This window comes from Vipera ursinii, assembly GCF_947247035.1.
Source record: "Vipera ursinii genome assembly, chromosome: 3".
Classification (NCBI taxonomy): Eukaryota; Metazoa; Chordata; class Lepidosauria; order Squamata; family Viperidae; genus Vipera; species Vipera ursinii.
The window spans coordinates 118517836-118541177 of record NC_139516.1 but is presented as its reverse complement, the minus strand read 5'-3'; the positions used below and the strand labels follow the sequence as shown (position 1 = coordinate 118541177).

The window sequence follows — 23342 nt, the reverse complement described above, 5'->3', positions numbered from 1 at the left end:
CCCTCAAATACTGGAAATCAGCTATCAAGTCACTCCTAATCCTTCATTTTGTTAGACTAGACATACCTCGTTTATTAACCGCTCATCATTTGATTTAGTCGCTAGACTTATTATCCTCTTCGTTGTTCTTCTTCTTTCTCAGGATCTTTTTTGCATCATGGCAACCAGAACTGGATGCAGTAGTCTAAGTGTGACCTCACTAGCATAGTATGGAACAGTACTATCACTTATTGTGATCTTGATGGTATCCCTCTGTTGATGCAGCCTACAACCTTTTTGGCAGCTGCAAGCCATTGCTGGCTCATACTTAAGCAGTGTCCACTAGAACACCTAGATTCCTCTCACAGTAATAATTACTAGAATAGGTACCACCTATTCTATATCTATGCATTTGGTTTTTTCTGCCTGTTTGCAGGACCTTAACTTTTTTGACCACCGAACCTGATAGGACCCAGTGCTCAAGTCTGTCAAGTTCCTTCTGACTCTATCTTCCAGTGTTACTGTAGAAATCCCACCCCCAGCTTGAGGTCATCTGCAGATTTAATGAACTCCCTGTCTATTCCCTCATTTAGACCCTTTATTAAGATGATAAGAACACTGGGCCCAAGACAGATAGATGGCACTCTAGACTGCTTCTGTTTGAACACAGTAAGTGAAAGGCACCAACCACATCTCTGCATACGGTAATTGGTTCCACTATCAAACCACTGGTTCTGTTGAAAAGCTCTTTCTAAGAAATCCATTTTCAAATGGCCTCGTTAAAACTTTGTTTTTGCATGTGCTACGTTCTAAAATGACAGAGGAAGAAATTCTGACTTTTTACTATATTACATGCTATCAAGGATTTGAAAAGTACTATCTCAGCTGTCCTCCCTTCTCCCCTCTCCCCATCCCATCTCATTGCAGCATTACTTTCGCATAATAGTTGATTACTCATACTTGTTGTTAATCACAAAACAGGGCACTAAATATATAATTAAGGAAAATATTTCTTTCTCAGCCTTAACTTTCATCCCTTTTTTCATACTGGTTCTTGTAAATTCCATGATCATTCTTTTAGCCCTTCTCAGAACCTGTTTTTAGTCATCTTGAACTCTTCTGCAATATGGTGTCATAACCAGATCAAATCTGTATAATGTATAATAAAATTGAAAAAGTAGTTCCAGGAATCTTAAAGTTTTATTTCTATTCATGCAGCTAACATTGCGTTTGCCATTTTTAATCACTACATTACGGGGTTGGTTTGCAGTCAACTATTATAATATCTTCTTCACACAACCCATTCTGTGCCCTTGGATTTGATTTCTGTTTCCTAAGTGAAGAACTTTGCATTTGTCTCTATTAAATTCTTATCAGACTGTTTCCCATCAAGAGAGTTATGAATTTTCTTTTTCTTTTTAGGTAATAGTTATGCAACCTCATAATTTGCACTCACTTGCAAATTTGTTTCTACTTCATAATTACTCTGCTGTAGTAGTTGATCGATTGTAGGGTACATGATTTCTTTCAATGGAAAACCAGCTGGCCCACACTGCACATGGACTATGCTAGCGCAGAATGAGCTTCTTGATTCTATTTGCAAAAACAAATGGGGCTGCATTTAAATTACATATGAAATAGAACCTTTTTTGCACCATAAAAGGTAAAGGTAAAGATTCCCTTGCACATGCGTGCTAGTTGTTTCCGACTCTAGGGGCCGGTGCTCATCTCCATTTCAAAGCCAAAGAGCCAGCGCTTGTCCGAGGACGTCTCCGTGGTCATGTGGCTGGCATGACTAGATGCCAAAGGCGCACGGAATGCTGTTACCTTCCCACCGTAGTGGTCCCTATTTTTCTACTTGCATTTTTACGTGCTTTCGAACTGCTAGGTGAGCAGAAGCTGGGACGAGTAACAGGCGTTCACTCTGTTATGCGGCACTCGGGATTCGACCCGCCAAACTGCCGACCTTCCAATTGACAAGCTCAGCATCCTAACCCACTGAGCGGCCAATTGCTGATATGTCAACATGATTATTGACAGCAAGGCTTGGTTGCTCCTTTAGATTGTGCTTCAGAATTTTTAACTTTTATTTTCACTTGGGTGCTACTGTATGTTTATTTTCATTGCAGCATTAGCCAGTACTGCTGTTTGCTCTTTAGGCTTCTTTGCTGTGCAAGAAAACACAAATGCTGCAACTTCTGAACAGATTATTGGAGAATGAACAGTTTTTCATACACAAACATCTTGAATACCTTTCAACTAAATAAACATAGGAGCATCATGCTTTATTCATAAATATTTCTTTGACATGTTCTTCCTCATCAAAAAAAATTCTCTTCTGTCCCTTCAAATAAGAAAAGTAGAAATGAATAGTAAAAATATTCAGCATTGCAGTAAAGAGTAGTGCAAGATATGGCTGGTTTTGGTTCAGTGGCTGATCCCTCAAAAGCTAAGCTGGGCTGAGTTAATAACCTGGATAGGAAATTAGCAAGATATCTGAGGGTTGTAGGCTAGACATGGAAGTTGAAAAAGATCCAGAAGGCGACAATGAGAGGAAATATCTGCCTACAAAGAAGCATCTCTGCTTTTCACCAGGAGTCAAGCTGACTGAAGGGAATCTTTATCTTCCACCTTTACAGAAGTATTTACATAACGCTGGGCTGAGAAATAAGAAAATCTTAATGTTTGTTGATCATAAAAAAGGCAAAACGACTTTAAAAGGGTAATAATTTAATATTTGCCCAATTCACATTTTTTTCATTAACATGGTTACTGTACGAATCAGAGGTATTAAATTTATATACTGTATACTGGAGAAAGTATATACCCACCAACTATTTTCTTGCATTTTGCAATAATTCATTTGGTTCATTTGGCTCACTACTGTTTGGTGTAACTTCTGTTATAGGATTTTCTCCGCTATTGTGGTGGTTATGAAATTTGTTTGAGATGCACAATGTCACTGGTTTGAAACTTCACAGAATGTTAAGATTAGTATTACTTTTTTCTTTCTTTACTGTACCTTTTAGGAAAAAAATGCCAATGTATTATTTCATAGTTCTTATCACTTTAGGTAGAGGGGATTCAGCTTCCCCCTAGCTCCCAAATAGCCCAATTAGATAAATATGCAATACTTACTCCTTTGGATTATTTATGAGCTGGGGAAAAACACAGCAGCAGTGTCAGCATTTCCATAGGCAACAAGTGGGCTTTAAAAAGCCTAATGTAAAATTGGATTGCTCTGAAGAAGAAAAATAGTTTTTTAAAAAATGTTTCTACTCAGTTTCAACTCATCCTTTGCAGGTTAGGCAGGCGCTCTAACCGCTATGCTATTGGAACACTGTTTAATAGAATCATAGAATAACAGAATTAGAAGAGACCTTGGGAGTCTTTTAGTTCAGCCCCCTACTCAACAAATGGTTGCGCAATCTCCTCTTGAAAATCTCCAGTGACAGAGCACCCATAACCTCTGGAGCCAAGCTGTTCCACTAATTAATTGTCAGGAAATTTCTCCTTAATTCTAGGTTGGATCTCTCTTTAATAGTCTTCCATTCATTCATTCTTGTCCTGGCCTCTCGTGGTTTGGATAATGGGTTGACCCCCTTTTCTCTGTGACAGCCCCTTAAATATTGGAAGATTGCTATCAAGTTACCCCTTGTCCTTCCCTTCCCTTCTCTTCACTAGACTACACATACCTCGTTCCCACAAGTGTTCATCACACAGTTTAGCCTCTAAAACCTTTATCATCTTTGGTGTTCTTCTCTGGATTCTTTCCAGAGCATCAATATTTATTTATTTATTTTGTATCGTGGTGACCAGAAATGGATGCAGTATTCCAATTATGGTCTAACCATTGCAGTGTAAAGTGGTACTAACGCTTCACGTGATCTTGTATACTATTCCTCACATACTGTTGCAACCCAGTTGACAGAATATTCTTGTCACTGCGTGAAGTAGCCATTTGAAAAGAAGAGGATATTTCTGGCAAAAAGTAAACCACAGAAGACAAACTGGATTGCAGGACTTGAGCTGCCAAAACTAGAACATGGAGCAGGCAGAGATTGCACTGCAATTTATCCTTAAACGTCTCCTTTGGGACAGTATTCCTTCTTCCGAAAAACTTTTTAACCCAATAAAAAGCTCTGGAGCACTCAGAAACTTGCATATATTTTGCTTTTATGGTATGTTGATTATCGTAAGGGAAGATCACTGAATTATAGATTTCAAAAAAGATAGGAGTGCTGCAGAAAGGAAGTGTGGCTACCTTGGTAAGGAGATGAAATATTGCTTGTTCTATTGATAAAAGTACACAAAAAACCCTGTAAACATACATCATTTACCCTAACTGATACTGTATACATTCAGCTCTCCATCACAATCAAAATAGCCAAAATGGTAACAAACCTGAACATATTTAAGAGGCTTCCTGCAGTTCTGCATCAGAGACTCAGAGTGCCGCTGTTGGCCAACGTAGTTGCCACAAAGCAGCTGGGAATCTGATGGGCTTCCTGCCTTCTGACTATCCAGTCACCGAGCGCAGAGCAGTCAAAGAGCAGGACTGAGGGACACTCAAACACCATGGCAGAGAAAAGAAAATCCCTGCACTGTAGATAAAACTCAGGAGAATCCCAGGACCCTCTTGCTGCTTTCCTCCCAATGGGAATTTAAACTCCTCAGCTTACTGGATCACACAAAACCCTTTTCACCGCAGGTGGGATGGACGGCAGGAGCAAAGCAAAGAGCAGATCTGTAAAAAGGCAAGTACGTCTCCTCTTCTTATTGTCTTTCGTCTGCCAGACTGTCTCGGAGCACGTTCGCTATTCAATCCCAGAGGAAATGGGAAAGGGTTCCGTTGTGGGGAATCTTGCCAAGGATCTGAAGCTGAGTACTGCAGAAGTGGGAAATCGCAACCTGCATATCCTTTCTTTAGGCAAAAAGCAATACTTCTCCATTAATGCTGAAAATGGGAATCTGCATGTAAAAGACAGGATTGACCGGGAGGAAATCTGTGGGGAAACTGCAGTCTGCCCCATCAGTTTTGAAGTGGTGAGTGCAAACCCCATGGACATCTTTTATATAACAGTAGAGATCCAGGATATTAATGATAATGCACCACATTTCTTAAATGGTGATATCAAGTTAGAGATCAGTGAATCCACTTTACCAGGAGCCACATTTCTTCTTGGACAAGCGGAAGATCCTGATATTGGAAAAAATTCTCTCCAGGAATATCATCTAAGCATTAATAAGTATTTCATTTTAGCAATTAGCAAGCAAGATTCTTTAAACAAATATGCAGAATTAGTGCTGGAAAAACAGTTGGATCGTGAAAGTGAAAGTACTGTTAGTTTAACTCTTAGTGCTCTTGATGGTGGAAACCCTGCAAAAACTGGAACAGCCAAAATACAGATTACAGTCTTAGATGCTAATGACAACCCGCCAGTCTTCAGCCAAAAAGTGTACAAAATCAGCCTCAAAGAGAATGCGTCAAAGGGATCTACTGTAATACAAGTCAAAGCCACAGACAAAGATGAGGGTTCCAATGGCCAGATCACCTATTGCTTCAGCAATATTGCTGATAACGTGCATCGAAAATTTGAGTTAGATCCACTTATTGGAATTATAACAATACGAGAAGAGCTAGACTTTGAGGAAACAGACAAATACACAATGGTGGTAGAAGCAAGGGATGGAGGTGGATTAGTAGCTCATTGTAACGTTGAAATAATGCTATTAGATGTAAATGACAATGCCCCAGAAGTGATTCTTGCTTCCTCATCCAGAGAAATTCGTGAAAACTCTCCAATAGGAACATTGGTAGCCCTCATCAATACAAATGATAGAGATTCGGGGGATAACGGGGAGGTCAATTGCCATTTAGAGAATGCTTCCCCATTCAAAATAGTATCAGCAGCTAATAACTATTATAAGCTGCTGACGAATGGTCCCCTAGACAGAGAAAGCACCTCAGGGTACAATCTTACAATCACAGCCACAGACAATGGTACGCCCCCTCTTTCTACACAGAAAACCATCTCACTGGAGATTTCGGATATCAACGATAATGCCCCTGCCTTTGAGAAATCCTCATACAGTGTCTACGTGGCAGAGAACAATCCTGCTAGCTCCTCCATCTTCAGCATCAAAGCTGTAGACCCCGATCTTGGTCGCAACGCTAGGATCACCTTCTCCATCCTGACTAGCGAAATAGAGGCGCTACCCCTCCCGTCTTACCTCTCCATTAACTCAGAAAGTGGCACCCTGTATTCTCAGAGGTCTTTTGACTATGAGCAACTCAGAGAGTTTGAGGTACAGGTGAAGGCTGAAGATGGCGGCTCCCCGCCTCTCAGCAGCAATGCCACACTGAAGGTGTTCATCCTGGACCAAAATGACCAAAGCCCTCAAATTCTGTATCCTTCTCCAGGAGCGGAGGGCTCGGCCTCCTTTGACATGGTGCCTCGCTCGGCAGAGACGGGGTACCTGGTTACAAAGGTGGTGGCTGTGGACGCAGATTCTGGGCACAATGCCTGGCTCTCCTATCACCTACTGCAAGCCACTGAGCCGGGACTCTTCACAATTGGTGCCCACACTGGTGAAATCAGGACACTGCGGACGTTTCTGGAAAGGGACGCCCTGAAGCAGAAGCTGGTGGTCTTAGTGAAGGATAACGGGCAGCCCCCTCTGTCTGCTACAGTCAGTCTCAATCTGATTTTTGCTGAAAACTTCCAAGAGGCACTGCCAGAAATAAATAACCAAACCACCGATTCAGAGCAACAGTCTGAGCTCCAGTTCTACCTCGTGCTGGCCTTAACTTTGATCTCCTTTTTGTTCCTCTTGACTGTAACTCTAGTCATTATGATGAAACTCCGACAGTCAGGGAATCTGAAATTTCTCCCGTGCTTTGCTCCCATTCCCCATTCCAGCAATGCCATTATATTCCCACCAAATTATGAGGAAGGAACTATTCCTTATTCCTATCAGCTCTGCCTATCCTCCGAGTCCAAGATACATGAAATTACTTTTCCAACTCCCAAAGTTCAAACTGCTGAATATATTTCATGCAACCAAAAATCTGATGAGCTTTTGGAGAGCAATGGAACCAATATCCTAAATTCTGAGATGGCTAAATCTAGTCAGGTGAGTTTTCTTGTTTTTTCCAAGCACTGCCTTTAAAGTTTAACCATTCTTTAAAATATACTATGGTATAAGACTTTATATACACATTTTACTTTGTATTACTATCTCTTTCACCTGTGGTTTCTCATAGCTTTATTGTAACCTCTACAGTTTCGGCGGTTTCTGATGTACGTTTATAAATTAGAATTATTTCAAGATAAGATTTTGGAGCAAGTCTAATTGAAATATATTATTTATTTTGTGAGAGAGAGACAGTTTGTACACATGTGTGCATATATGTGAGACTGTGTATTACAAAAAGAGACTTGGGAAAGTGAAAAATACTCAGACTACCAGTGCTTTGATGCTTTGTTCATAGGTCTTTCAGTTTAATGAAATGAACAGAAAGGGGCCCAATATTTTGAGTTCAAATAATATGCTGAGTGCCCTGAATGAAAAAGCAAAATAATGAGCAAAAATAACCTCCAAATATGAATAACAATTGATGGATTTGTTATGCTTCTCCAGTAGCAGTTTCCAATTCTATTGGAGACTTGGGTTGAGATATAACAGCTTGTCCTAAACCACCTGCAATATATGAATTAATGTGATGTGAATAAGCTTAGTTTATGAACTAATCCAATTTGGCAAATGTAAAAATATTGTTACAATTCTAAAAGCAAATCAGAGATTGCCAGATAGCCCTTTTTTCAAGAAAGATATAGCGCAAAACAACTTAGAACTTTTTTAAATAGATTTTTTTCCTTCCTTTCTGATGACACTTTTTAAATTTAAAGTTGTCAAGGCAGCTTGCAATTTAGCTTTCCAGTTATGGAAAGTTATGGAATGAAAGAAGCCTGCAAAAGGCCTAGGATAGAATAAGAGTAACTTGGTTGTTTTCTTTGCAAACTTTTTACTAATACTATTTTCTCAAATTTTTCCATATGTTAAAATCTCTAAAATGCATTCCAAAACATATCAAGGCAACACAAATCTGATAAGGAAGAAATATAACTGAGGAAATGAAACTTTTTACAACATTTGATCGAAGGACCTACAACCAATTGCTTTCCATTGTAGGACCAAGAACCTTGCGGATCTAGCTCAGAAATTGAAAAGAAATGGGCTACTTCCCTGAAAAACATCATTACTGATTATGTTCTGCCTAACTGTCCTGATCTTACTTTATTTTTTAATATTCTTCATAAATCTGCTGTTTCAATCCTGCATTGAATGTTAGAATATAAGCTTCTCAGGTACAGAATTTGACTTTTTGGTTATTACTCTAAAGTAAGTAGTTCATTCCACACGTTTTGAACTTGAGCTCCTGAAATACTCAGACAAGATGTTGATCAATTGTATTTTAGAGCATCCAGTATGTCGGTGTGGCTGAATTTTTCATCTGCGGATGATGTTTGGTTTAGTTTTTAAGTGTAACATAACTGCAAACCTCTCATATTTTGTGTGTTTTACACTCTATTTTATTGCTTTTGATTCCATGCATTTCTGAGCCTAGCTGTTGTTCAATGGGATCTCCTGTCTCCAAGTGCTCTGAACTCAATATATTCCAAATTGAGGCAACCTGCTTTTATACTAACACTGAACAACAGACCAACCTGTTTAAAGTTATACTCAAAGGCCAGCATCTAATTTACTGAATTAGGCTCCTAATTAGGGGTCATATTTTAAGTCTCAGTGTTAAACGGAACAATGTTACTATATTAAATTTAATGACCTCAAAAAAAGGGATAAGAATATCCGATTTATATTATCTTCCATCCTTAATAAACCATACTGGAGCAAAATTAATTCTGATGATTCAAGAATTCCAATGATTTTTAGAAAAATTTCTAGCTGATAAAAAACAGATTTCTTATGACTCTTCAAGGAAGAAAATTCCGCAGACTCCTGGAACATTTCATAGAGAGATTGGAAGACTTTTCCATTTATTCTGCTGCTTCCTGTTAGTTTGTTTATATCCCAATTTTATTATTTTTACAAATAGCTCTAGGCACAAAACATATCCAACACACCTTCTTCCTATTTCCCCCCCAATAATCAGGTGAGGTGTATTGGGCTGGCCCAAAGTCATTCAGCTGGCTTTTATGGCTAATGTGGGACTTTATCTCATGGCCTCCCACTTTTTAGCTTGGTGCCTTAACCAAGAGACTAAATTGGTATGAAAACTGCTAATGTACCACAACAAGAAATGCCAAAAATGTATTGGTTATTTTCCTGATTATATTCTAATATACCTGAAGCTTTTTCAGATGAAAATAATATAGCTACATTATTAGATATATATGAACAAAAGGACATGTTCATGATAGGAAAGTATACTGTAGTTCAAAGCAACTTAGAATACTAGAACATTACTTTCTACACAGTAAGAAGGATAAGATTCCTTTAATCAGTTTATACAAAATAACCAAATAATATCACTGTCTCACCATTCTTTGAACCTATTTTGAATGTTATAGCCTCTGTTAGAGCTTTTAAGATGCAGAAGTTTCTCAGTGTGCTAATATATTATTGTTTTCACAAGACCAGGCCTAATGGAGTCAGTTCTGAGTTGACAGGTACATTGCACTGTACATCATGATATTAACAGCTGTTTACATGAGTAAAAGCACATTGAAAGAGATACATTACAATTGCAGAAATATAAAGAAAAAATCCAGAGGGCCAATTCTTCCAAAACTGAATGCAATTATTCTGAATACCCCAAAAACGGGTCGCATGGAAGTACTTTTGAATAAATCCTTGCAGTTTCCCCTCTGGCCTCAGGGTGTCGCTGTTAGCCAACGGGGAGGCCGAAGAGAATGGAGAAGAGCTGCTAAACAGAGGCTTCCCAAAGGAGGATTCCGGCATTTCGTTAAAGGCAGGGGAAACAGCAACAAATGCAAAGCAGCCTTGCGAAAAGGGCTGGTCCCCAGAAATTAAGAAGAAAGGAGAGTGTTTCCTACTATTCTGCATTCCGATGAGATTTTGAGGCAGCCAGCTTTATCGCAGAGGGGATGGAGCGAGGGCAAAGAGGGAATGGCAGAGCAATCCGAAGGCAAGTACTATCGCTCTTACTCTTGTCGGTTTCCTACCGGGCCGTCTCGGAACAGATTCATTATTCAGTCCCCGAGGAGATGTCAAAAGGTGCTATAGTGGGGAATCTTGCAAAGGATCTAGGACTGAGCCTCAGAGAACTAGCAAGTCGAAAAATGCATGCCATCTCTGTGGACAAGGTGCAGTATTTCAGAATCAGTGCAGAAAATGGAAACCTCTGTGTGAATGACAGGATAGATAGGGAAGAAATATGCAGCACAACCCCACTATGTGTTCTTAATATTGAATTAGTGATGGAAAATCCGTTAAATATTTACCATCTAAAAGTAGAGATACAAGACATTAATGATAATTCACCACAGTTTCTCAGTAGCACTATCCAGTTGGAGATAATTGAAACAACACAAATAGGCACCAGGTTCCTTCTTGGGAATGCCAAAGATCCGGATATTGGCACAAACGCTTTACAGAATTACCACCTTAGCACCAATCCTTACTTTACTTTGGATGTGAAAGAGAGTCAAGATGGAAATAAATTTGCAGATTTAGTACTGCAAAAACCACTTGATCGCGAGAGTGAACCAACCCTTCAGCTAACACTTACTGCGCTGGATGGGGGGAAACCCAGAAAAACTGGAACAGTCCAAATATGGATCAATGTCATCGATGCCAATGACAATCCACCTATATTCACCCAAGAAATCTACACAGTCAGTCTGAGGGAAAACCTACCAGTTGGATTCCCGGTGCTGCAACTGGTAGCTTCTGATAAAGATGAAGGTTCAAATGCACAAATAAGGTATTATTTCAGCAATATACCGCTGAGTGCAAATAAGAAATTCAGCCTAGATTCAACCAGTGGAATGATTTCTCTTGTGGAACCATTGGACTTTGAGGAAGCCAGAGAATATGTGATGACTGTAGCAGCAAAAGATGGAGGTGCATCAATGACCCATTGTAAAGTAGAAGTAAAAATCCTTGATGAAAATGACAATGTGCCAGAAATAATAGTTGCATCTGTTTTTAGTCCCATTCTGGAAGATTCTCAGTCTGGGACAGTTATTGCTCTCATCAATGTACACGACAGAGATGCTGGTGATAATGCAGAGTTTATTTGCTTTTTGCAAAATAATTTGCCATTCAAGATTCTTCCATCATCTAACAATTACTACAAGGTCATGACAGACAGACCTTTGGACAGAGAAAAAGAATCTGAGTATAATATTACAATCACAGCCACTGACAAGGGAACTCCTCCATTAAGCACAAACAAAACCATCTTGCTGCAGATCTCTGATATCAATGACAATGCCCCTGCTTTTGAGAAAGCGTCCTACAGCATCTACGTGCCAGAGAACAATCCTTCTGGTGCTTCCATCTTCCAGATTCAAGCCTTTGATCCGGATGTGGATCAAAACTCACACATCAGGTATTCAATCCTCACCAGCAACATAGAAGAACTTCCCATCTCCTCCTATATCTCCATTCATTCTGAGACCGGCACCATCTACGCCCAGCGGTCTTTTGACTATGAGCAGTTCAGGGAATTCCAGCTGCAGGTGAAGGCCCAAGATGGCGGGAGTCCCTCTCTCAGCAGCAACGTCACAGTCAGGGTGTTTATCCTGGATCGGAATGATAACAGCCCTCAAATCCTGTCCCCTTCACCAGACTCCAAGGACTCTGCCTTCTTTGAGATGGTCCCTCGTTCAGCCGAGGCAGATTATCTGGTAACAAAAGTGGTGGCCGTGGATGCTGATTCAGGACACAACGCCTGGCTCTCCTACCAGCTGATCCAAGCCACAGAACCGGCCCTCTTCACTGTTGGCTCCCACACGGGTGAGATCAGGACAGCAAGAACCTTTATGGAGAGAGATGCCGTGAAACAGAGACTGGTCCTTCTGGTGAAGGATAATGGACGGCCGCCCCTCTCGGCCTCTGTCACTCTGAACCTGGTGTTTGCTGAGAACTTCCAGGAGGCCCTTCCAGAGATGAAAAGCCAGATGAACAGCTCAGAGGATCAGTCGGACCTGCAGTTCTATTTGGTGGTGGCCTTAGCTGTGATGTCATTTTTATTCCTCTTGTCAGTGATTCTGGCCATTGCCATCAAACTCCGGCAGTCAGGAAAGTCCAGTTTCTTACCATGTTTTGCTCCCGTTTCCCATTCCACAGCTGGGGTGATATTTCCACCCAATTTTCAAGATGGGACTCTGCCTTATTCCTACCAGCTTTGCCTCTCCTCAGAATCCAGGAAGAATGAATTTACCTTCCTGGCACCAAACATTCATATTGCAGAGAATATGCTTTGTGGTGAAAAAACTGAGGTCCCTCTTTCAAGCGATGGAGAAAGCAGTTTGCATCCTCAAGTGGAAAACAACGAGAAGGTAAATATCAATTAAATGCAAACCCCATAAATCCATTTCCTAAGAAGCAGCTCATTTCTACATTAGTTTATTCAGAAGCAGATTCTATTCTACTGTCCAACACCTTAAATTATATTTCTTGCCAATATTTCACTGAGCCATTTAACATGAATTTCACAGAAAATGGAATAATTAATTTGTCCAACTGAGTACAATAGCAAGGTAAGTTTTCTTTTTTTAAGGATTTCCAATATTTAAGAGAAATTATCACATAAACTTTAGTTATCTATTTCTTGTGTCTGGACAGTAAGTTTTATTATGAAGTAAAAAATTTTCAGTTAATATTTATTCTACTTAAGTTGATGGTACCTTTTATAGTGGGGATTTAAGTTCTTTTCAAAGTCCTTTCAAAATTTTTCTGAGGTACTATTTGATTTATTCTTGCATAGATTAATTTCAAAATTATTAAGAAAATATACCATGTAAGAGAATTCTCTTATGTCATAATGATTTTAGGAAATCTGTATGCTGATCTTTTTCAGTTATATTAGTCATTTGACTATTTTCTGTTCTCTAGTCTAAAAATATTCGCTCTTATGTCCCCTGTATGCTTTTCTCATGTTGTACGTCACAATGCCAGCATATGTTACTTAATTTAGACAAGTAAATACTTCTCATATTTTACTATAATAAAATGTTTGCTAGAACAAAGAGCTTCCCCAGGTAGTTAAAATTAAAAGGTTTTACAATGGTACATAGTGCTCATGCTCCCTTCAAAAGTGCTGTAGTGGTGCAAAGTTAATAAGTGTGAAACTAAGCATGCTTTAGTTAAACTAAGACAGAATTAAATTCCAGGCCGAAGGCAACATAATCATACAATTTTGCCACCATATCTTCTGTTCTGTAAACATCCAAATTAAAGCATCCAGGATAGAATCATAGAGCAAGTGGATGTCCAGTCTTTTCTTGAAAATCTCCAGCGATGGAGTACCCATGACTCAAGGAGACAAGCTGTTCCATTAATTAATTGTTCTCACTGTCAAGAAATTTCTCCTTAATTCCAGGTTGGATCGCTCTTTAATGAGCTTCCACCCAATACCTCTTGTCCTGCCCCTCATTTCTGTGACTGCCCCTCAAATACTGGAAATCAGCTATCAAGTCACTCCTAATCCTTCATTTTGTTAGACTAGACATACCTCGTTTCCTTAACCGCTCATCATTTGATTTAGTCTCTAGACTTATTATCCTCTTCATTGCTCTTCTTTCTCAGGATCTTTTTTGCATCATGGCAACCAGAACTGGATGCAGTAGTCTAAGTGTGGCCTCACTAGCATAGTATGGAACAGTACTATCACTTATTGTGATCTTGATGGTATCTCTCTGTTGATGCAGCCTACAACCTTTTTGGCAGCTGCAAGCCATTGCTGGCTCATACCTAAGCAGTGTCCACTAGAACACCTAGATTCCTCTCACAGTAATAATTACTAGAATAGGTACCACCTATTCTATATCTATGCATTTGGTTTTTCCTGCCTGTTTGCAGGACCTTAACTTTTTTGACCACCGAACTGGATAGGACCCAGTGCTGTAGAAATCCCACCCCCAGCTTGAGGTCATCTGCAGATTTAATGAACTCCCCGTCTATTCCCTCATTTAGATCATTTATTAAGATGATAAGTACACTGGGCCCAAGACAGATAGATGGCACTGTAGGCTGCTTCTGTTTGAACACAGTAAGTGAAAGGCACCAACCACATCTCTGCATAATTGGTTCCACTATCAAACCACTGATTCTGTTGGAAAGCTCTTTCTAAGAAATCTATTTGCAAATGGCCTTGTTAAAACTTTGTTTTTGCATGTGCTGCATTCTAAAATGACAGAGGAAGAAATTCTGACTTTTTACTATATTACATGCTATCAAGGATTTGAAAAGTACTATCTCAGCTCTCCTCTCTTCTCCCCTCTCCCCATCCCATCTCATTGCAGCATTACTTTCGTATAATAGTTGGTTACTCATACTTGTTGTTAATCACAAAACAGGGCACTAAATATATAATTAGGGAAAATATTTCTTTCTCAGCCTTAACTTTCATCTTTTTTTTCAGACTGGTTCTTGTAAATTCCATGATCATTCTTTTAGCCCTTCTCAGAACCTGTTTTTAGTCATCTTGAACCCTTCTGCAATATGGTGTCATAACCAGATCCAAATCAAATCTGTATAAAATGTATAACAAAACTGAAAAAGTAGTTCCTGCAATTTTAAAGTTTTATTCTATTCATGCAGCTAACATTGTGTTTGCCATTTTTAATCACTACATTATGGGCTTGGTTTGCAGTCAACTATTATAATATCTTCTTCACATAACCCATTCTGTGCCCTTGGATTTGATTTCTGTTTCCTAAGTGAAGAACTTTGCATTTGTCTCTGTTAAATTCTTATCAGACTGTTTCCCATCGAGAGAGTTATGAATTTTATTTTTATTTTTAGGTAATAGTTATGCAACCTCATAATTTGGGCTCACTTGCAAATTTGTTTCTACTTCATAATTACTCTGCTGTAATAGTTGATTGATTGTAGGGTACATGATTTCTTTCAATGGAAAACCAGCTGGCCCACACTGCTCATGGACTATGCTAGCGCAGAATGAGCTTCTTGATTCTATTTGCAAAAACAAATGGGGCTGCATTTAAATTACATATGAAATAGAACCTTTTTTGCACCATAAAAGGTAAAGGTAAAGATTCCCCTGCACATGCGTGCTAGTCGTTTCCAACTCTAGGGGCCGGTGCTCATCTCCGTTTCAAAGCCAAAGAGCCAGCGCTTGTCCGAGGACGTCTCCGTGGTCATGTGGCCGGCATGACTAGATGCCAAAGGCGCACAGAACGCTATTACTTCCCACCGTAGTGGTCCCTATTTTTCTACTTGCATTTTTACGTGCTTTCGAACTCTAGGTTGGCAGAAGCTGGGACGAGTAACAGGCGTTCACTCTGTTATGCGGCACTCGGGATTCGACCCGCCAAACTGCCGACCTTCCGATCGACAAGCTCAGCATCGTAACCCACTGAGCGGCCAATTGCTGAAATGTCAACATGATTATTGACAGCAAGGCTTGGTTGCTCCTTTAGATTGTGCTTCAGAATTTTTAACTTTTATTTTCACTTGGGTGCTACTGTATGTTTATTTTCATTGCAGCATTAGCCAGTACTGCTGTTTGCTCTTTAGGCTTATTTGCTGTGCAAGAAAACACAAATGCTGCAACCTCTGAACAGATTATTGTAGAATGAACAGTTTTTTATACACAAACATCTTGAATATCTTTCAACTAAATAAACATAGGAGCATCATGCTTTATTCATAAATATTTCTTTGACATGTTCTTCCTCATCAAAAAAAATTCTCTTCTGTCCCTTCAAATAAGAAAAGTAGAAATGAATAGTAAAAATATTCAGCATTGCAGTAAAGAGTAGTGCAAGATATGGCTGGTTTTGGTTCAGTGGCTGATCCCTCAAAAGCTAAGCTGGGCTGAGTTAATAACCTGGATAGGAAATTAGCAAGATATCTGAGGATTGTAGGCTAGACATGGAAATTGAAAAAGATCCAGAAGGCGACAATGAGAGGAAATATCTGCCTACAAAGAAGCATCTCTGCTTTTCACCAGGAGTCAAGCTGACTGAAGGGAATCTTTATCTTCCACCTTTACAGAAGTATTTACATAACGCTGGACTGCGAAATAAGAAATCCTTGTTTGTTGATCATAAAAAAGGCAAAACGACTTTAAAAGGGTAATAATTTAAGATTTTGCCCAATTCACATTTTTTTTCATTAACATGGGTTACTGTATGAATCAGAGGTATTAAATTTATATATCCTGGAGAAAGTATATACACACCAACTATTTTCTTGCATTTTGCAATAATTCATTTGGCTCAATATTGTCTGGTGTAACTTCTGTTATAGTATTTTCTCCGCTATTGTGGTAGTTATAAAATTTGCTTGACATGCATAATATCACTGGTTTGAAACTTCACAGACTTTTAAGAGTAGTATTACTTTTTTCTTTCTTTACTATTTAGGAAATAGTACTTTACTAATATTTAGGAAAAAATATTACCAATGTATTATTTCATACTTCTTATTATTTTAGGTAGAGGGGATTCAGCTTCCCCCTAGCTCCCAAATAGCCCAATTAGATAAGTATGCAATACAGTGTAAAGTGGTACTAACACTTCACATGATCTTGTATACTATTCCTCCCATACTGTTGTAACCCAGTTGACAGAATATTCTTGTCACTGCATGCAGTAGCCATTTGAAAAAAAGAGGATATTCCTGGCAAAAAGTAAACCACAAAAGACAAACTGGATTGCAGGACTTGAGCTGCCAAAACCAGAACATGGAGCAGGCAGAGATTGCACTGCAGCGGATGGAGGGTAAGAAGAGGATGAAATCATCCTTTCCTTCCAGACATTGTTGGTGGACTACAAATAATAATATGATTAGTCACCAGAAAGTCTCTTTCTATCACTTTAAAGCAGTGATTCCCAACCTCAGCAACTTTCAACTCCTAATATGCTGGCTAAGGAATTATGATGTCCACATATCTTAAAGCTGTGAAGGTGGAGAAACACTGCTTTAGGATGACCACTCAACAATAACTTTTCACAAGTTCTAAATCAGGGGTCCCCCAGGTCTGTGGACCAGTACCAGTCCGTGGCATGCCAGCAACTGGTCCACACAAACAAGCAAAGCCCCTTCCATGGGATGCAGGCAGCACACAAAACCACACTCCGGTCTGCGGAAAAACCTTTCACCATGGAACTGGTCCCTGGTGCCCAAAAGGTTGGGGACCTCTGGACTAAATCACTCCTATTCCTTATGTTATTCAGTTTTAAGTAAGTTTATTAAAAATCCTTCACTAGGAAATATATTGCATATTTATTAATAGACTTCTAGTGCCATACATATATATTTCTAAATTTAAAGTTTTAATTTCACTGAACCAGTCATGAAATGTATTATAACACCATCATGATCTTTCATCTGCAAATTTCTGTGTATTGTACAATTACTAATTGAGCCAAATATCCTAACATATGATGTGTGAAATCATAACAGGCCATATAATATGGACAGCACTTCTAGACACTGGCATTGGTGTTCTTCCTCAGTTTACTTTAGATGCATAATGCCATTCAATAGATTATATTGCAATTTTACAACAATCTTTCTTTTCTTCATGAAAAGTCAGTATAATCTGGCATCACCACCATATAACAGTGATTCTGTATTTAAACCACAACAACCTTTTAATGACTGAACTACACAATTCATGCTTAAACGCCTCCTTTGGGATAGTATTCCTTCTTCTGAAAAACTTCCTCTATATTTTTAACCCAATAAAAAGCTCTGGAGCACTGATAAACTTGCATATATTTTGCTTTTATGGTACGTTGATTATCGAAAGGGAAGATCACTGAATTATGGATTTCAAAAAAGATAGGAGTGCTGCAGAAAGGAAGTGTGGCTACCTTGGCATGGAGATGAAATATTGCTTGCTCTATTGATAAAAATACACAAAAAACCCTGTAAACATACATCATTTACCCTAACTGATATACATTCAGCTCTCCATCACAATCAAAATAGCCAAAATGGTAACAAACCTGAACATATTTAAGAGGCTTCCTGCAGTTCTGCATCAGAGACTCAGAGTGCCGCTGTTGGCCAACGTAGTTGCCACAAAGCAGCTGGGAATCTGATGGGCTTCCTGCCTTCTGACTATCCAGTCACCGAGCGCAGAGCAGTCAAAGAGCAGGACTGAGGGACACTCAAACACCATGGCAGAGAAAAGAAAATCCCTGCACTGTAGATAAAACTCAGGAGAATCCCAGGACCCTCTTGCTGCTTTCCTCCCAATGGGAATTTAAACTCCTCAGCTTACTGGATCGCACAAAGCCCTTTTCACCGCAGGTGGGATGGACGGCAGGAGCAAAGCAAAGAGCAGATCTGTAAAAAGGCAAGTACATCTCCTCTTCTTATTGTCTTTCGTCTGCCAGACTGTCTCGGAGCACGTTCGCTATTCAATCCCAGAGGAAATGGGAAAGGGTTCCGTTGTGGGGAATCTTGCCAAGGATCTGAAGCTGAGTACTGCAGAAGTGGGGAATCGCAACCTGCATATCCTTTCTTTAGGCAAAAAGCAATACTTCTCCATTAATGCTGAAAATGGGAATCTGTATGTAAAGGACAGGATTGACCGAGAGGAAATCTGTGGGGAAACTGCAGTCTGCCCCATCAGTTTTGAAGTGGTGAGTGCAAACCCCATGGACATCTTTTATATAACAGTAGAGATCCAGGATATTAATGATAATGCACCACATTTTTTAAATGGTGATATCAAGTTAGAGATAAGTGAATCCTCTTTACCCGGAGCCACATTTCCATTTGAACCAGCAGAAGATCCTGATATTGGGATATATTCTGTCCAGGACTATCATCTAAGCATTAATAAGTATTTCATTTTAGCAGTTAACAAGCAAGACTCTTTAAACAAGTATGCAGAATTAGTGCTGGAAAAACAATTGGATCGGGAAAGTGAAAGTACTGTTAGTTTAACCCTTAGTGCTCTTGATGGTGGAAACCCTGCAAAAACTGGAACAGCCAAAATACAGATTACAGTCATAGATGCTAATGACAACCCACCTGTCTTCAGCCAAAAAGTGTACAAAATCAGCCTCAAAGAGAATGCTCCAAAGGGATCTATTGTAATACAAGTCAAAGCCACAGACAAGGATGAGGGTTCCAATGGCCAGATCAACTATTGCTTCAGCAATATTGCTGATAACGTGCATCAAAAATTTGAGTTAGATCCACATATTGGAATTATAACAGTACGAGAAGAGCTAGATTTTGAGGAAACTGAGAAATATATCATAGGGATAAAAGCAAGAGATGGAGGTGGTTTAGTAGCTCATTGTAACATTGAAATAACGCTATTAGATGCAAATGACAATGCCCCAGAAATGATTCTTGCTTCCTCATCCAGAGAAATTCCTGAAAACTCTCCAATAGGAACATTGGTAGCCCTCATCAATACAAATGATAGAGATTCGGGGGATAACGGGGAGGTCAATTGCCATTTAGAGAATGCTTTTCCATTCAAAATAGTATCAGCAGCTAATAACTATTATAAGCTGCTGACGAATGGTCCCTTAGACAGAGAAAGCACCCCGGGGTACAATCTCACAATCATAGCCACAGACAATGGTACGCCCCCTCTTTCTACACAGAAAACCATCTCACTGGAGATTTCGGATATCAACGATAATGCCCCTGCCTTTGAGAAATCCTCATACAGTGTCTATGTGGCAGAGAACAATCCTGCTAGCTCCTCCATCTTCAGCATCAAAGCTGTAGACCCCGATCTTGGTCGCAACGCTAGGATCACCTTCTCTATCCTGACTAGCAAAATAGAGGCGCTACCTCTCCCGTCTTACCTCTCCATTAACTCAGAAAGTGGCACCCTCTATTCTCAGAGGTCTTTTGACTATGAGCAACTCGGAGAGTTTGAGGTACAGGTGAAGGCTGAAGATGGCGGCTCCCCGCCTCTCAGCAGCAATGCCACACTGAAGGTGTTCATCCTGGACCAAAATGACCAAAGTCCTCAAATTCTGTATCCTTCTCCAGGAGCGGAGGGCTCGGCCTCCTTTGAGATGGTGCCTCGCTCGGCAGAGATGGGGTACCTGGTTACAAAGGTGGTGGCTGTGGACGCCGACTCTGGGCACAATGCCTGGCTCTCCTATCACCTACTGCAAGCCACTGAGCCGGGACTCTTCACAATTGGTGCCCACACTGGTGAAATCAGGACACTGCGGACGTTTCTGGAAAGGGATGCCCTGAAGCAGAAGCTGGTGGTCTTAGTGAAGGATAACGGGCAGCCCCCTCTGTCTGCTACAGTCAGTCTCAATCTGATTTTTGCTGAAAACTTCCAAGAGGCACTGCCAGAAATAAATAACCAAACCACCGATTCAGAGCAACAGTCTGAGCTCCAGTTCTACCTCGTGCTGGCCTTAACTTTGATCTCCTTTTTGTTCCTCTTGACTGTAACTCTAGTCATTATGATGAAACTCCGACAGTCGGGGAATCTGAAATTTCTCCCGTGCTTTGCTCCCATTCCCCATTCCAGCAATGCCATTATATTCCCACCAAATTATGAGGAAGGAACTATTCCTTATTCCTATCAGCTCTGCCTATCCTCCGAGTCCAAGATACATGAAATCACTTTTCCAACTTCCAAAGCTCAAACTGCTGAATATATTTCATGCAACCAAAAATCTGATGTTCTTCTGCCTACTAATGGAGCCAATGTCCTAATTTCTGAGATGGAAAAAACTAATTTGGTGAGTTTTCCTTTGAAGAGTACCAACTTTATAGTTTATGTATCTTTTTTCTGAAACTGAAACAGTAGATGAGTCTATAACAATTACCAGATACTTTAATTTCTGTATAGAAAGAAAACTATTTTCTGTATTGTTCATGCAATTATCTGTCACTTTATTATTAATTTTATTTTAAGGAAGATAGGTGTTTCATACGTAGTGATAGAAAAACCTTAGAATTGATATTTTTTCATAGTTTTTTTCCTACTGAAAGTAAACAAGTACACTTGTACATACCGTATGTAACTTTTGAATGAAATATCAACAATAAGTAAATAATAATGATAACTTTTTAATGCTTCTACAATAGTACATATTCTGGTAATACCTTATAGAGAGCATTTGAAGCATTCAGAATGGTTCATCTTTTTATTATATATGAAATATCTCAGTAATGAACACCGATATTTAGTGCTATTTTTATAAACTAATAATATGAAATTGCATTGTGTTTTGCATTGTGACTATAATTTGTCTGCTCTCTCTATATTTATGTTACAGTAATTGATTACACTAATTATATTTGAGTTACAGAGTAATCTAATTAACCAAGCACAGAAGAAATTTTGTCACAAATTAGGAGGCATAAAAACAAGTCAAAGATGCCACACCAAATGTACCTCACTTTCAAGTGATATATAATAATGAAAAACCACCTGGGTTTTTTAAACAGGATCGCTGTTTTCCTTTCTTCCTAACATATTCCACACTTTCTGACAAATCTGTCAAAGCAGTTTACAATTTGGAACTCTTTTTTAGAGTTCTAATAAGAGAGCAATGAAGTGGCACAGGTTCACAGATCTAAGAAAGTCAATAAAGGCACACTTCCTCATTATTCACTACACTTAAGCAGCAGATTATAAGAGAAGGAGAACATGTGTCACTTCATCACTCTCGTATTACCACTTGAATGAAAATGGCGGCATCCCCAACATTAGGTACTCACAAACAATGACAAAATATGAGTTGAATTTATAACATCTGCAACTATGTCATGATTTTTGCTTGTTGCAGTTGTGGACTTCCACATTTAAAGTATAAAAACATGGATTTTTTTTAGCAATGAAAACATATTTCTGGCAGAACCCAATTGCAGCTGCTTGATATAAAGAGAAGAATTCAGTTAAACAATAAAGCCATTTTATGGATTTCAAAGGCCAGAAATGTAAATTTCACATAGAAGAAAGGACAGAAAAGTATAGTTTAGGACCTCATACGTACCAAAGACAGCACTGCTGTAAAAAAAATATTAATTTATATGAAATGATTCAGCAACGACATATGCACATATGCAGATCTCAAAAAACACATCTTGGTAACTTTAAAATAAAATCCTCATTAACATAAGCAGAGTTCTTGGACATTTGCATGTAATAAAATTTCTGCAGGCATTATCTAATTCAATTCAATCTTTATTACATTATGGACCACCACAAAAATATTAAACATTAAAATAAAACAAAACTGAACAGAACAGAACAAGGCATAGTAATAGATTACACTTGGTGGTGAAATCAATGGGTGACCAAAGTCTGCCTAATTTTACAGACAGCGCAACAAAACTTAACTATATTCATAAAAACTGAATCACACTAATCCAACAATAAAATTTTACATAAAAATAATCAGAGTTTCCGGGATATTTAATCAGGTAAGATATTACGAGTCCGTGAGTCCCTACATAGGGGGCAATACAACAGGATATTGGCTGTAGTTTCAATGGCCCCTTATCCACAGGGACACAGTCTCAGCTCATATGGAACCTTTTTATATCGGCCTTCCAGAACAGCTCTGTGTAGACCGTTTACAGCATGCTATAGTTAATGCCCTCTAAAATTTAGAGACAGCTGTATAATATAAATATCTTGCTGGGTTGTGAGTTGGGGGCCTGTCTGTCCAAAAAAACATTCTTGGGTAAAGCAGACTGGTCCTGTTGAACTTCCTGATCTTTAATACTTTGTTTAAATGCACTAAGTGCATGTTAAGGGATGTGGTGGCTCAGTGGGTTAGAACGCTGAGCTTGTCGATCAGAAGGTTGGCAGTTTGGCGGGTCGAATCCTGAGTGCCGTGTAACAGAGTGAGCGCTTGTTACTTGTCCCAGCTTCTGCCAACCTAGCAGCTCGAAAGCACGTAAAAATGCAAGTAGAAAAATAGGAACCACTACGGTGGGAAGGTAACAGCGTTCCGTGTGCCTTTGGCACCTAGTCATGCCGGCCACATGACCACGGAGATGTCCTCGGACAAGCGCTGGCTCTTCGGCTTTGAAACGGAGATGAGCACCGGCCCCTAGAGTCAGAAACGACTAGCACACATGTGCGGGGGAACCTTTATCTTTTTACCTTTTAAGTGCATGTTTATAGCCCACCATTAGGAACTCTTTCTTGGAGACTCCGA

At 39.4% G+C, this 23342-nt stretch overlaps 2 protein-coding genes across 4 annotated transcripts in view; both read left to right on the top strand.

Annotated features, from left to right (window-relative positions):
• LOC310637903 (protocadherin gamma-A11-like) overlaps positions 1–23342 on the top strand; it is a gene marked incomplete at its 5' end in the record, with an annotated part of 208011 nt that overhangs the window by 34250 nt on the left and 150419 nt on the right. The window contains one exon of one of the 3 annotated variants that reach the window (XM_083358514.1): positions 4720–7116. The exons of 1 other annotated variant lie outside the window; for it this stretch is intronic. In XM_083358514.1, the coding sequence (XP_083214640.1) occupies positions 4816–7116 (2301 nt within the window). Of the gene's footprint in view, positions 1–4719; positions 7117–20886; positions 20910–23342 lie in introns of those variants that run through there. One more of the 3 variants, XM_083358515.1, reaches the window with a different exon arrangement.
• On the top strand, positions 10113–20822 carry LOC310637662 (uncharacterized protein; the record flags this gene model as incomplete). The annotated part of the gene is made up of 2 exons (XM_083358165.1): positions 10113–12533; positions 18450–20822. Coding segments are annotated over 2 exons (4794 nt in total), but the record flags the coding sequence as incomplete, so codon positions are not given.